Below are 12,488 nucleotides of genomic sequence, written 5' to 3'. Positions count from 1 at the left end.
ACCTGTATTAAGCAAAAACCTGTGTTATAAGACCATTGATTTTAGGTCCCTTCATTTAGATTGAACCTGTATTGAAAGACCACCAGTCTTGTGAGACCAGAATCATTTTTGTGTATGCCACAGTCGGAGTGATGACAACATTACAACTGGTCAGTCTTGAACTTGACAGACTGTTGATTTTCTGAGACTGTAGTTATGAAAATCAGTCAAAATTTCCACATTGATTAATCAGTACAAGAAAATGCCTGATCATTGATTATTTGTGATAAAATTAGAATGTTCAATTTTGGCAAAAATAGGTGAAAAGACAAGTCTTTAGTTTTGTATTTAAAGAGGCAATTTCACTCCCTTCAGCTTGAGGCATTTTCACCAAGTTTGACAGATTTTAGGGGCAGTAATAGGTTGTTCTCATTTATTAATAAACGGGATTTACCATTAGTTCATGTTTTATCCATGGAATGGTTTATCTGCACATCACTGTCCTACACTATTATAAAAATATCACTATCAAAATAGTATTTTGGTCATTTTATACAGCTAAAACGTTGAAGTGTAAATATCTTTTCAGTCCACGGATAACGTCTACCAGGCATTATTCTGTTTTCCTGGTAAGTGATGTTACGCCGTCACCAGTTTATCACAGACAATTGGTATTTCTTGGTTAAATTTTTTGCTCACCTGAGCAATGCTCTGTCTGTCTGTCAACATTTAGCTTGTGTATGCGATAGAGGCTGTATTTTTCAACTGATCTTCATGAAATTTTGTCAGAATGATTGCCTTGAAATGGGTCATCTGGGGTCAAAAACTAGGTCACTAGGTCAAATCAAAGAAAAACCTTGTGTATGCGGTAGAGGCTGTATTTTTCAATTGATCTTCATGAATTTTGGTCAGAATGATAACCTTGATGAAATCTAGGCCAAGTTCAAAAATGGGTCATCTGGGGTCAAAAACTAGGTCATTAGGTCAAATCAAAGAAAAACCTTGTGTATGCGATAGAAGCTGTATTTTTAAACTGATCTTCATGAATTTTGGTCAGAATGATTGCCTTGATGAAATCTAGGTCAAGTTCGAATATGGGTCATCTGGGGTCAAAAACTAGGTCATATCAAAGAAGCTTTGGTATGCAATAGGGACTGCATTTTACACCGAATCTTCATGAAACTTGATCAGAATGTTTGTCTGGATGAAATCTAGGTCAAGTTTGAATGTGGGTCATCTGGTATCAAAAACTAGGTCACCTGGTCAAATTAAAGAAAAACCATGTGTATGCAATAGAGGCTGCATTTTACACTCGATATTCATAAAATTTGGTAAGAATGATAGCCTTGATGAAATCTAGGTCAAGTTCGAATATGGGTCATCTGGGTTCAAAAACTAGGTCACTAGGTCAAATCAAAGAAAATACTTGTTTACACCCAAGATTTTTGCTCCAATTTTAATGAAAATTTGTCAGAATATTTGTTTCCATGAAATCGCAAGGTCAAACATGTTTGCACTGGTGTAGTGTGTTTCTCAGGTGAGCGACCTAGGGCCATCTTTGCCCTCATGTTTGTTTAGGTTTACTTTTCTTGAACTCTACAGCTTTGAAATTTTGTACATGTCGTATCATCAGTAGATAAGATGGCCAAGACTTGCGTATTTCCCTATGTATTGTTTTGGGGATGTGGAGTAGGGGGTGTTTAACGTCACACGGACAAAATTATTGGTCATATGATGACTTTCCAGCTTCGTGGTGGAGGAAGACCCTAGGTGCCCCTCTGTGCGGTATTTCAGCACAAACGGGCACCTGTGTAGAACCACCGACCTTTCGTAAGCCAGCTGGATGGCTTCCTCACATCAAGAATTCAATGCCCTGAGTGAGGCTCGAACCCACATCAGTGAGGGGCAAGTAATTTGAAGTTGGTGACCTTAACCACTCGGCCACAGAGGCCCCCATGCTTACAGACAAGCATATGCTTTTGTAGGCAGTGTTGTTGTTTACCAGTGGAAATGAGCAGAAAGATAGAAAATTTCATAAGTTTTATTCCATTTACTTGTATCTGCAAAATTTTACAAAACCAAACCACAAAGCACCATTTAAATACATACACATACATAAAGGTATATTCTAATACTGATACCTGCACTCTCCATGATGTGTGTCAACTTATCTCACACTTTATTCACTTACTATAGGCCGAGTAACATTCACATTGGTTTATTTCTTGCTAATTAATATTCATGACCAATTTACATGTGACTCATAAACTTTAAATTGGCAAAAATATTAAATAATCGCAACAAAAACAATTTTCAGTTGCAAATATTTAAGTAAAATAATACAGAATTACATCATCGAAAGATTTCGTTTAAGGACTGTGCAAAAAATATACAGTCAAACTTAATTCACCAGAACTCAGATATTTTGAACGTTTGCTCGAACTCGTCTCCAGGTCCCCACAAAAAATCCCTATATATTGTATATTGAACTATCGATAACTGTAACAAATTTTGACAGTCCCGTTGCGTTCAAGAAAACAAAGTTCAAGAGTACAAATATAACATTAACAGTAATTAAATGGCTCATTAGGACTGAAAGGTATTGACAGTAACAGCAAAGCAAATACTCTACAAAAAAGCTTATAATCAAACTGGACAGAAAGACAAATGGGTAAAAACCTTTCTTTTTCAGCATGTTCTGGATAGACAACATATAACAGGAATGAAGTAGATACTGCTTTTGGGAAAAAATGCATTTCAAATTGTATCCCTATACTGCTTCATTTAGATACACAGATGAACTGATATGTACTACCTTGCAATAGCATGACTTATGTTGTCATCTCATTATGGAGAACATTTGAGCTACTGTGAATTCATTAATATTCGTGGGGGACTAATTTTCATGGATTTTGTGGTTGAGTCAATCCACGAAATTTAATCCCAACGAAAAAGTAAAATTCCCATTCATTTTCTGTTCAAAAGCTGAAATCCACAAATTCATATCCCCAAGAAATTGCCATTTTGACCAAAACCACGAAATTTCATGCCCAAGAAATTAAATGATTTTACAGTATGCTATTTGAAAATTAATCTGGCAAGTAGTTAAAAGGTCACACAGACAGAAATTACTTCCAGTTAATGACTTTTTGCTTCACCATATAGTGACCTTAGTCGTGGGCTCTGCATGTGGTCTTGGTATGGAGTTGATAATGGTCTAATGAAAATCCTTCTAATAGTTTAGAAGATATAGGGAGGAAACATAACTCCAATTCTGATCCTGACCTTAGTCCCAGTGGCTCATAATGTTTATCGTGTTATATTATGATTGGGACTATGCCTAATTTTTAGTTGTTTGAAAATCTGTCAAATTGTTCTGGAAAGAACATCTGGACCAAACAATGTATGCAATGATACATATGTGACTCAAATATAGCCACATATATTTTCGATCTTGAAGGCACAATCGTGAGATTCATTACTAAAATAGACATTTTTTCACCCAAATCTCCACACACCCTAAAAAAATCCGGCCATTAATTAAAAAATCACAGTACAGACAGACTGTCAAATTTAGTGTATTTCTCTTGTTACATCTTGCCAACTTGTTTTTTTTGCCTCCAGTGATTAGTAAGACTTAGTCATTCTGGGTAGTCAAAACATAATGAAAATATATCAAAGTATTTGAAATTTGATCTCCACTCTCTCTCTGTGACCTATAACAATTGTATATACAGTAAAAGCAACACTCCACAATTAACAACATGATATAATACACAGACATAATTATGCAAATTTGATATAACATAAATAGAGCTTCTCACTTGTCTCCTTGGGCAAACTGATACAAGTAAGTTACAAATATACAAAATCATGTGACCATCTCTGCCTGAGCCTAATACATGTATCATACTACTTCCAAGTTCTCCTTGTTATTAAAACTATCATTCTGATTAATAATTTTGTTATACATTTGGATACAGTTGTTTTTAAAAAATAAAAAAAAATAACACCAAGACATTTATGGCACTTCATGTAACTATTACATAATATACAAAGTAACATAAAAGATACATCATTTCCATGTTATTGTTGTGTAAATTTTGAATACAAATATAATAAAAATTAATTACAAGATGTGCCTGTCTTGTATCTCGTAAAACCTTTCATAAAAATAAAGACTTGGAAAAGGAAGAAGACTGAGGCTGGTCCTCGCAGAGACAGTACATTAATAGGTTATTACACATAATACTATCAAGAAATAAGCACAAAGTCTGCAGCAAAAATACTGCACAACTTAAGAAGCACATCATTCTGGAAATTCTTTTTCTTTTATATATACAAAGCTAACAAACTTTTATTTCATAAGCATCGACACACATCATACAAATAATGTTAATTAGTAAAATTGAAAATAATGCTGTAAATGAACACGCATCAAAAATGACATCATGCACCAGATGTGAATATTAATTTTGCAGGTCAGTACGAAAAAATATTCACTGTCTCGGGTTCTGTTCTTTTCTAACCAAAGATGTAATGAAAGATTACACATGAGGTGCAATTATTTACAGCACTGATAACTCTTTAAGTCACAGAATGCTTTCTATCACATGCATTCCTTTTGATTATGATCTGAGTAAAACATTTCTTTGAATAGAAAAATGTAATACGGGAAAAATAACTGGTATGAAAATCCAGACTAGAAATACTTTGAGAGATCACAATAGTCATGTCAACACTGTATGACACATGCCCCTCACCACCTCTCCCCTCACCTGCAGACCTCGCATATATAACCATGTCGCTAACTAGTTTCTAGGGGATTTCTGTTTACTTAATGGATTTCTTTATTTTCACTTTTTCATCCCTTCTTTTCATATAACTCACAAACAAAATATGCCTATGTCAATGTTTCAGGAAAATTCATTACATAAATAACATCATGTTACAATATGACCTAATTAATGACTCCATGAAACCCGTTTTACAAGGAATGTGGTCTTAGCAATCCTTTATTATCAAATTGTTGCAGATACAATTTTTCAAAAATTTAAATCAAATGCTATGTATACAATTAGGCTAGGAGATGATGTCACTTAACAAGTTTGGCAAAAATCCAACAAACATCTTCAAAGTATTCCGTACAAAAAGATTGGCATAATTATATCACCTTGTGAAGAGTATTTTTATTATATTCAGTGTTTTCCTCATCACAGGAAGAGAAATTATACCGAGCATTGAAAACTAGTCATATATAGTAAAGCCACAACAATCTGGCCCAGGAGATAGGTTTTATGCATTTTGCTGTTTTTCTACAGGACTAGTGGTATCTTGAAATGACATATGGTGATGTACAACTAAACTTTTACTCCTAAGAGCAGTGTCTTCATATCTCCAGGGTACTTACCGTACTTTCACTCATAATTCAAACTCAACTCTCATTTACAGTTCATTATGGAATGAACATTGTTTTCCTATCTCAAGGGATACAAGCTCCACTTTCACTTAAAATTCATTATGGCCAAAGTGTTTTCTTCAATGTGTAAAAATTTAAGTTTCACTCATAATTTATTTTCACTTGAGCTTTATACTTCACTTGTATATCTCAAGAGGTATAAAGTCAAAGTATACTGATGAATGACGTATTGAACCCCCTATCTTGTATCCTGTATGGGTAAAATCTCAAATTTCACTGCTAGTTGAAGTTCATTATTGAATGAGTGCTCTATTTCATACCTGAAAAGGTACAGTCTAAAATTTCACTAATTATTTCAAAATTACAAAAGAATGTATTCATGAACCATCATACTTTATCAAACAGCTTCACAGATACAGAATGTCTGCAGCAACTCTAATCTAAGTCATTAGTACGACTTGCATTATTATTAAAATACCAATAATGCTTAATCTTATAAAATGATGTTCGGAAAAAAAATAATAATCTACCGGTTTAAAGGCAACTCCATTAACATTTTATCAATACAAAGGCTAGAATATAACATTTTACAAACAAGAGGGTCATTGAGCCTAAAGCGCTCACCTGTGTACAAGGCTTCAAGTGTGTCTGTAAAAGTACAGAGTTAGGTTTCTTCTATGTTAGCCTATATTATATACATGTCACACACATTTTTGAACCTAGGGCAATAATTTGAATAATTACGACAGAAATTACAGATCTGATATCACAGGCAAAATATCAAGACTCTAGCTATTGTTGATTCAGAGAAGAAGATTTTCAACGTTTCTTATATAAAAGCCTATAGTAAGTACTTGTCAATTACAGGGGCATGGCTATTTTTTTTTTACCTTGGGGTAATAATTCGGACAAGTATGGTAGAGAGTCAAATCCTTATATCACATGCCAAATATCAAAGCTCCAGAGAAAAAGATTTTTAAAGTCTGATAGCTAAAAACCTATTTTTAAGCAGAAAGAGGGCTATCCAGAGATAATTTGTGTAAAGTTTCATCCAAGTCCATTCAGTGGTTTTTATGAGGACATACTGTTTAAAAAATTGTTGATGAAAAGTGACCATGCCCCCTGGCAGCCATGTTTTTTGATGAATCAGAAAAATTTTAATACTATTTGTAGAAGGTCACACAAGAACAATTTTTGCAATATTATTTTAAAATCGGACTAGCAGTTCCACACAAGAAGATCTTTAAAGTTTCTACTATATACATATGGGGAAAAGTGACCACTCCCTCTGGCAGCCATGTTTTGTGACGAATCGGCATAATTTGAACAATCTTGGTAGAGGGTCACACATTAGGACCATTTGTGTGAAATTATTCTAAAATCGGGCCAGCAGTTTCACACAGGAAGATTTTTAAAGTTTCCACTATATACATATAGGGAAAAGTGAACACGCCCTCTGGTGGCCATGTTTTTTGATGAATCAAAATAATTAGAACAATCTTGGTAGAGGGTCACATCAGGACAATTTGTGTAAAATTATTTTAAAATCGGGCAAGCAGTTTCACACAAGAAGATTTTTAAAATTTCCACTAGATACATATAGGGAAAAGTGACCACGCCCCCTGGCTGCCATGTTTTTTGACGAATCGGTATGATTTGAACAACCTTTGTAGTGGGTGACATAAGGACCATTTATGTGAAATTATTTCAAAACTGGACATTCGGTTTAGGAGGAGATTTCGTTTGGAGATTTTTCTATTTTTAGCTCTGGTGGCCCCTATGTGCAACCAAGCTGAACCGTTTGAATAACTTTGGTAGAGGACCACCCAAGCAACATCCAGGCCAAGTTTCATCAAAATCCATATAGTGGTTTTGGAGGAGATGTCATTTAAACATTGTGGACGACGGACACAGCGTGATCACAATACCTCACCTAGAGCACTTTGTGATGACGGACACAGCGTGATCACAATACCTCACTTTGAGCACTTGGTGCTCAGGTGAGCTTAAAATAAAACAAAATGCATTTCCATGTATAATAATTTGTTCCAAATTTGTTTAAAAACATCATTTATAAAGTACAGTACTTCAGCAAAATGTGTGGCATGATTAAATTGAATCCTTCAAAAATGAAGAATGGATGATAAAAAAAACCCAAAATCAATTTACCCAGTAATTAACTCTATAAATATTTCAAACAAATGTACAAAGAAATTTCTCCAAAAAGTGTAAAACAAAAACGTCTGCTGGTATTTCTTCAAAATGTTCAATGTATCCAATAATCTGTTCTCTCCATTTCAATTTTTCATATCCATTAGATAAACAATAATGTCAATGGAATTTTCTCAAAAAATGACAAAACAATTTCATAAAGTAGTCCGGTACAAATACATGCAAGAACACACTAGGCTTAACATAAATAAAAATAGTTCAGCGATATTTTACATTTCAGCCAGTTTATAAAAATTACCAAGACTCCTATCTTTCAATAAAATAAGATTTGTGCTGTTATGTGCAAGTGTCTTTTCATTTGAAGACAGCCATTCATGATTTTATGCCCCAAAAAAAGTGAGTATTTATTTAATTTTTCTATAAAGATCCAAGATTTTTTATGTGCAGTATCTATGATTTACATTACTTGTAAAATAAATGTTTAAATAACTATAGGAATGCTGAAGTTCTCTTGATTCAATAAAAGTCTCTTTTTGTACTGATCAGCCAATATGATGTACCAGTCTGATATTTAACATTTCCAAAGTGTACAAGGTTGCCTCAATGATTAAAGTTATTCATTTTGTCACATTTGATTCATTCTTCAGTGTACAGGTCAGCCAATATGATCTACCAGCCTGGTATTTAACATTTCCAAAGTGTACAAGATTGCCTGAATGATTCAAGTTATTCATTTTGTCACATTTGATTCATTCTTCAGTGTACAGGTCAGCCAATATGATCTACCAGCCTGATATTTAACATTTCCAAAGTGTACAAGATTGCCTCAATGATTAAAGTTATTCATTTTGTCACATTTGATTCATTCTTCAGTGTACAGGTCAGCCAATATGATCTACCAGCCTGATATTTAACATTTCCAAAGTGTACAAGATTGCCTCAATGATTAAAGTTATTCATTTTGTCACATTTGATTCACTCTTCAGTGTACAGGTCAGTCAATATGATCTACCAGCCTGATATTTAACATTTCCAAAGTGTACAAGATTGCCTCAATGATTAAAGTTATTCATTTTGTCACATTTGATTCATTCTTCAGTGTACAGGTCAGTCAATATGATCTACCAGCCTGATATTTAACATTTCCAAAGTGTACAAGATTGCCTCAATGATTAAAGTTATTCATTTTGTCACATTTGATTCATTCTTCAGTGTACAGGTCAGTCAATATGATCTACCAGCCTGATATTTAACATTTCCAAAGTGTACAAGATTGCCTCTATGATTAAAGCTATTCATTTTGTCACATTTGATTCATTCTTCAGTGAACAGGTCAGTCAATATGATCTACCAGCCTGAAATTTAACATTTCCAAAGTGTACAAGATTGCCTCTATGATTAAAGCTATTCTAATCATCTTTTTGTCACATTTGATTCATTCTTCAGTGTTCAGGTCAGCCTGATATTTTAACATTTACATGACATGTATTTTGATAATAATTTCCAAAATGTAAAAGATTGTCTCCATACTTAAAGTTATCCCTCTTTTGGTTTGATTTGATTCAACATAATTCTATACTACAGTGTACCGGACAGCCGTTTACGATCCACCAGCCTCACATATAATGCTTACATAATTTGTATTTTGATGACTATTTCAAAAAAGTATAAGTAAAGTTATTCCTCTATTTGTTTGATTTGAATCAATAAAAAGATTCCTTCTTCAGTGTACAGGTCAGTCAATTAATCCGCCAGCCTGATATTTAACATTTCCAAAGTCTACAGGATTGCCTATATGATTAATATTTGTAAAATTTGGAAATTTTATAAAGCACTAGCAAATTTTGAGCTGTCTTTTTTTTTTTTTTCTTCAGTTTTTAAAACTATTTTTTTAATTTTTTTTTTGTATTTTTACTGGCTCAACAGCAACGTAAACATCACCGTCAAAATCCAGGGACAGCGGGGCCAAAAAGGAAAATATAAACAAGCAGCTTCAAGCATTTTTCATAGTAATAATTGCCTCATCAACCAGAGGTTGAGAGCTTTCATAAAAATAACCAAAAAAAAAAAAATGAAAATATTAAAAAAAAAAATTGATAAAGAGAACTTTTGTATGAATTTTGAAAGAGTACAGTGCAGACACCTTGATCTTCTAAACAACTTTTACTGAACAAATCTGTATAAGTAAGGATGTTTTTGTTTTTTTTCAACACAGTGTACAGACAGTCATGTTGAATCTTAAGATTTAGAAAGGATTCAAACGAATATGGAATACTTAAATAATTAAAGAAAAGCCAACATTATTGCTCGTTTTGTTTGATTTGACTCAATAAAAATCTATTTCAAAGCACTAGCAAATTTTGAGCTGTCTTTTTTTTTTTTTTTTCAGTTTTTAAAACTATTTTTTTAATTTTTTTTTTGTATTTTTACTGGCTCAACAGCAACGTAAACATCACTGTCAAAATCCAGGGACAGCGGGGCCAAAAACGAAAATATGAACAAGCAGCTTCAAGCATTTTTCATAGTAATAATCGCCTCATCAACCAGAGGTTGAGAGCTTTCATAAAAATAACCAAAAAAAAAAATGAAGAAAAAAACCGAAAACATTAAAAAAAAAAATTGATAAGAGAACTTTTGTATGAATTTTGAAAGAGTACAGTGCAGACACCTTGATCTTCTAAACAACTTTTACTGAACAAATCTGTATAAGTAAGGATGTTTTTGTTTTTTTTCAACACAGTGTACAGACAGTCATGTTGAATTTTAAGATTTAGAAAGGATTCAAACGAATATGGAATACTTAAATAATTAAAGAAAAGCCAACATTATTGCTCGTTTTGTTTGATTTGACTCAATAAAAATCTATTTCAAAGCACTAGCAAATTTTGAGCTGTCTTTTTTTTTTTTTTTTTTTTCATTTTTTAAAAATATTTTTTTGTCTTTTTTTGGTATTTTTACTGGATCAACAGCAATGTAAACATCACTGTCAAAATCCAGGGACAGCGGGGCCAAAAACGAAAATATGAACAAGCAGCTTCAAGTACTTTTCATAGTAATGGTTGCATCATCAACCAGAGGTTGAGAGCTCTCATTAAAATAACCAAAAGAAGAAAATGTTTAAAAAATAAATAAGAGAACTGCCTGTACACTTGTCATTCCTAAACTGAAAATAGATCTTGTAAATTTGACAAAGTTGGGAATTAAATTCTAAATAAAGAAGGTGCCTGACTGTACTCTATGAATGAACTTTCATCAATACATAAAAATAGACTGCAACACCTCTATTACACCAATTTTCTTTTTCTGACTGAGATAATGTCTAGGACAATTCTTAAACCTAAATAAAATGGCTACCTGTACACCGATAACATTTAAGCATGATCTTCTCAATCTACTGAAATACAAAAAGCTGACCAATAAAAGTCAAATAAAACCGAAATAAAATGGCTACATGTACACTGATAACATTTACATATGATCTTTTCAATCTACTGAAATACAAAAAGCTGACCAATAAAAGTACAAATAAAAACCGAAATAAAATGGCTACCTGTACACTGATAATATATATAAGATCTTCTCAATCTACTGAAATACAAAAAGCTGACCAATAAAAGTCAAATAAAACTGAAATAAAATGGCTACATGTACACTGATAACATTTATATGATCTTTTCAATCTACTAACATACAAAAAGCTGACCAGTAAAAGTACAAATAAAATGGCTACCTATACACTGATAACATTTTTATATATCTTCTTAATCTGCTGAAATACAAAAAGCTGACCAATAAAAGTACAAATAAAACCGAAATAAAATGGTTACCTGTACACTGATAACTTTTATACAAGATCTTCTCAAGCTACCAATTTACTTAAAATTGATATTAAATCTAAATAAAATGGCTACATGTACACTTTAAATTATTGACAAAAATATTTTCCTGACTTACATTGTAAAAGTTAAACTATTGAAAAAATGCCTTTACCATCTTAAATGTTTCCAATTTCCAGTATGTTAGTTTCATATAATAGGTCCAAAACATATCAATAATTTAAAAACAAATAAAAAGATCAGTTCAAATTGAAATAACCAACTGCATTTACATTGTTTGAGAATTTTTTTTTTACTCACTTGATAATGTTATCAAAATTGCTTGAATTTTTTTTATAAAATTAAAAGTATTTGAAATTTTAAACACTTGCAATGGCTGTCTACCTGATGTTAAAAAATTATTTTTTTTCAGTTCCAAAATATAAAGTTTTTCTTGGTCTTGGTATCTGATAGATAATAGAAATTTTGTGAAAATTAAACCCTAGTGCGTCTGCACATATTTTTCTAGTGGTTGAGGTATTTGTAGACGCCGATCCCGGCCAAGCCGACCAGACCAGCACCCACAACTGTAGCACCTGTCCTCCAGAACCAGGAGCTCTGAAAATACAGAAATAAAAACATTCATTAATTAACCCTTAGCGTGCTGGCGGCAAGTGATTCTGCCTTTGCCACCAGTGCAGACCAAGATCAGCCTGCACGCACGCTGATCATGGTCTGCACTGTTCGCCATTCAGTCAGTAAATTTTCAGTGAACACCCCTTCAATAATAAATGGTATTACCCAAATTGAATGATGGACCAATTAATTTTAGAAATTTAGCAGGCTAAAGGTTCATGACAATTGAACAAATACTTTCATAATATGAAATGTAATGTAAGCAAATATTGTGTTTATACAATGGAGCTACATGAAGAAGTGAGGGAGAGATTAAGACTAGAATTTGCTAGATACACTGGAGTATATTCGTTCAATGCAGAACTACTACTCCAAAGAAAGAAAGACGACCCTTACACTGAATGGCGACATTTATTGAATGAGACGCTCTGCAGCTTCATAAGTATCACAAAGCGTCTCGTGAACAA

The 12,488-nt window shown here is 32.9% G+C and overlaps 1 protein-coding gene across 3 annotated transcripts in view; it reads right to left on the bottom strand.

Annotated features, from left to right (window-relative positions):
- Window positions 1-2,004: 2,004 nt before the first annotated feature.
- LOC123566588 (uncharacterized) overlaps window positions 2,005-12,488 on the bottom strand; it is a 68,053-nt gene continuing 57,569 nt past the window's right edge. For all 3 annotated transcript variants that reach the window (XM_045360839.2, XM_045360842.2, XM_045360841.2), the window contains one exon: window positions 2,005-12,003. In XM_045360839.2, coding sequence (XP_045216774.2) covers window positions 11,911-12,003 — 93 coding nt within the window. In that variant the 3' untranslated portion in view covers window positions 2,005-11,910. The remainder of the gene's footprint in view (window positions 12,004-12,488) is intronic.

Source organism: Mercenaria mercenaria, chromosome 8 (assembly GCF_021730395.1).
Source record: "Mercenaria mercenaria strain notata chromosome 8, MADL_Memer_1, whole genome shotgun sequence".
In the NCBI taxonomy this organism is placed as follows: domain Eukaryota; kingdom Metazoa; phylum Mollusca; class Bivalvia; order Venerida; family Veneridae; genus Mercenaria; species Mercenaria mercenaria.
The sequence above is the reverse complement of the archived record's forward strand: the minus strand, read 5'-3'. Positions and strand labels throughout refer to the sequence as shown.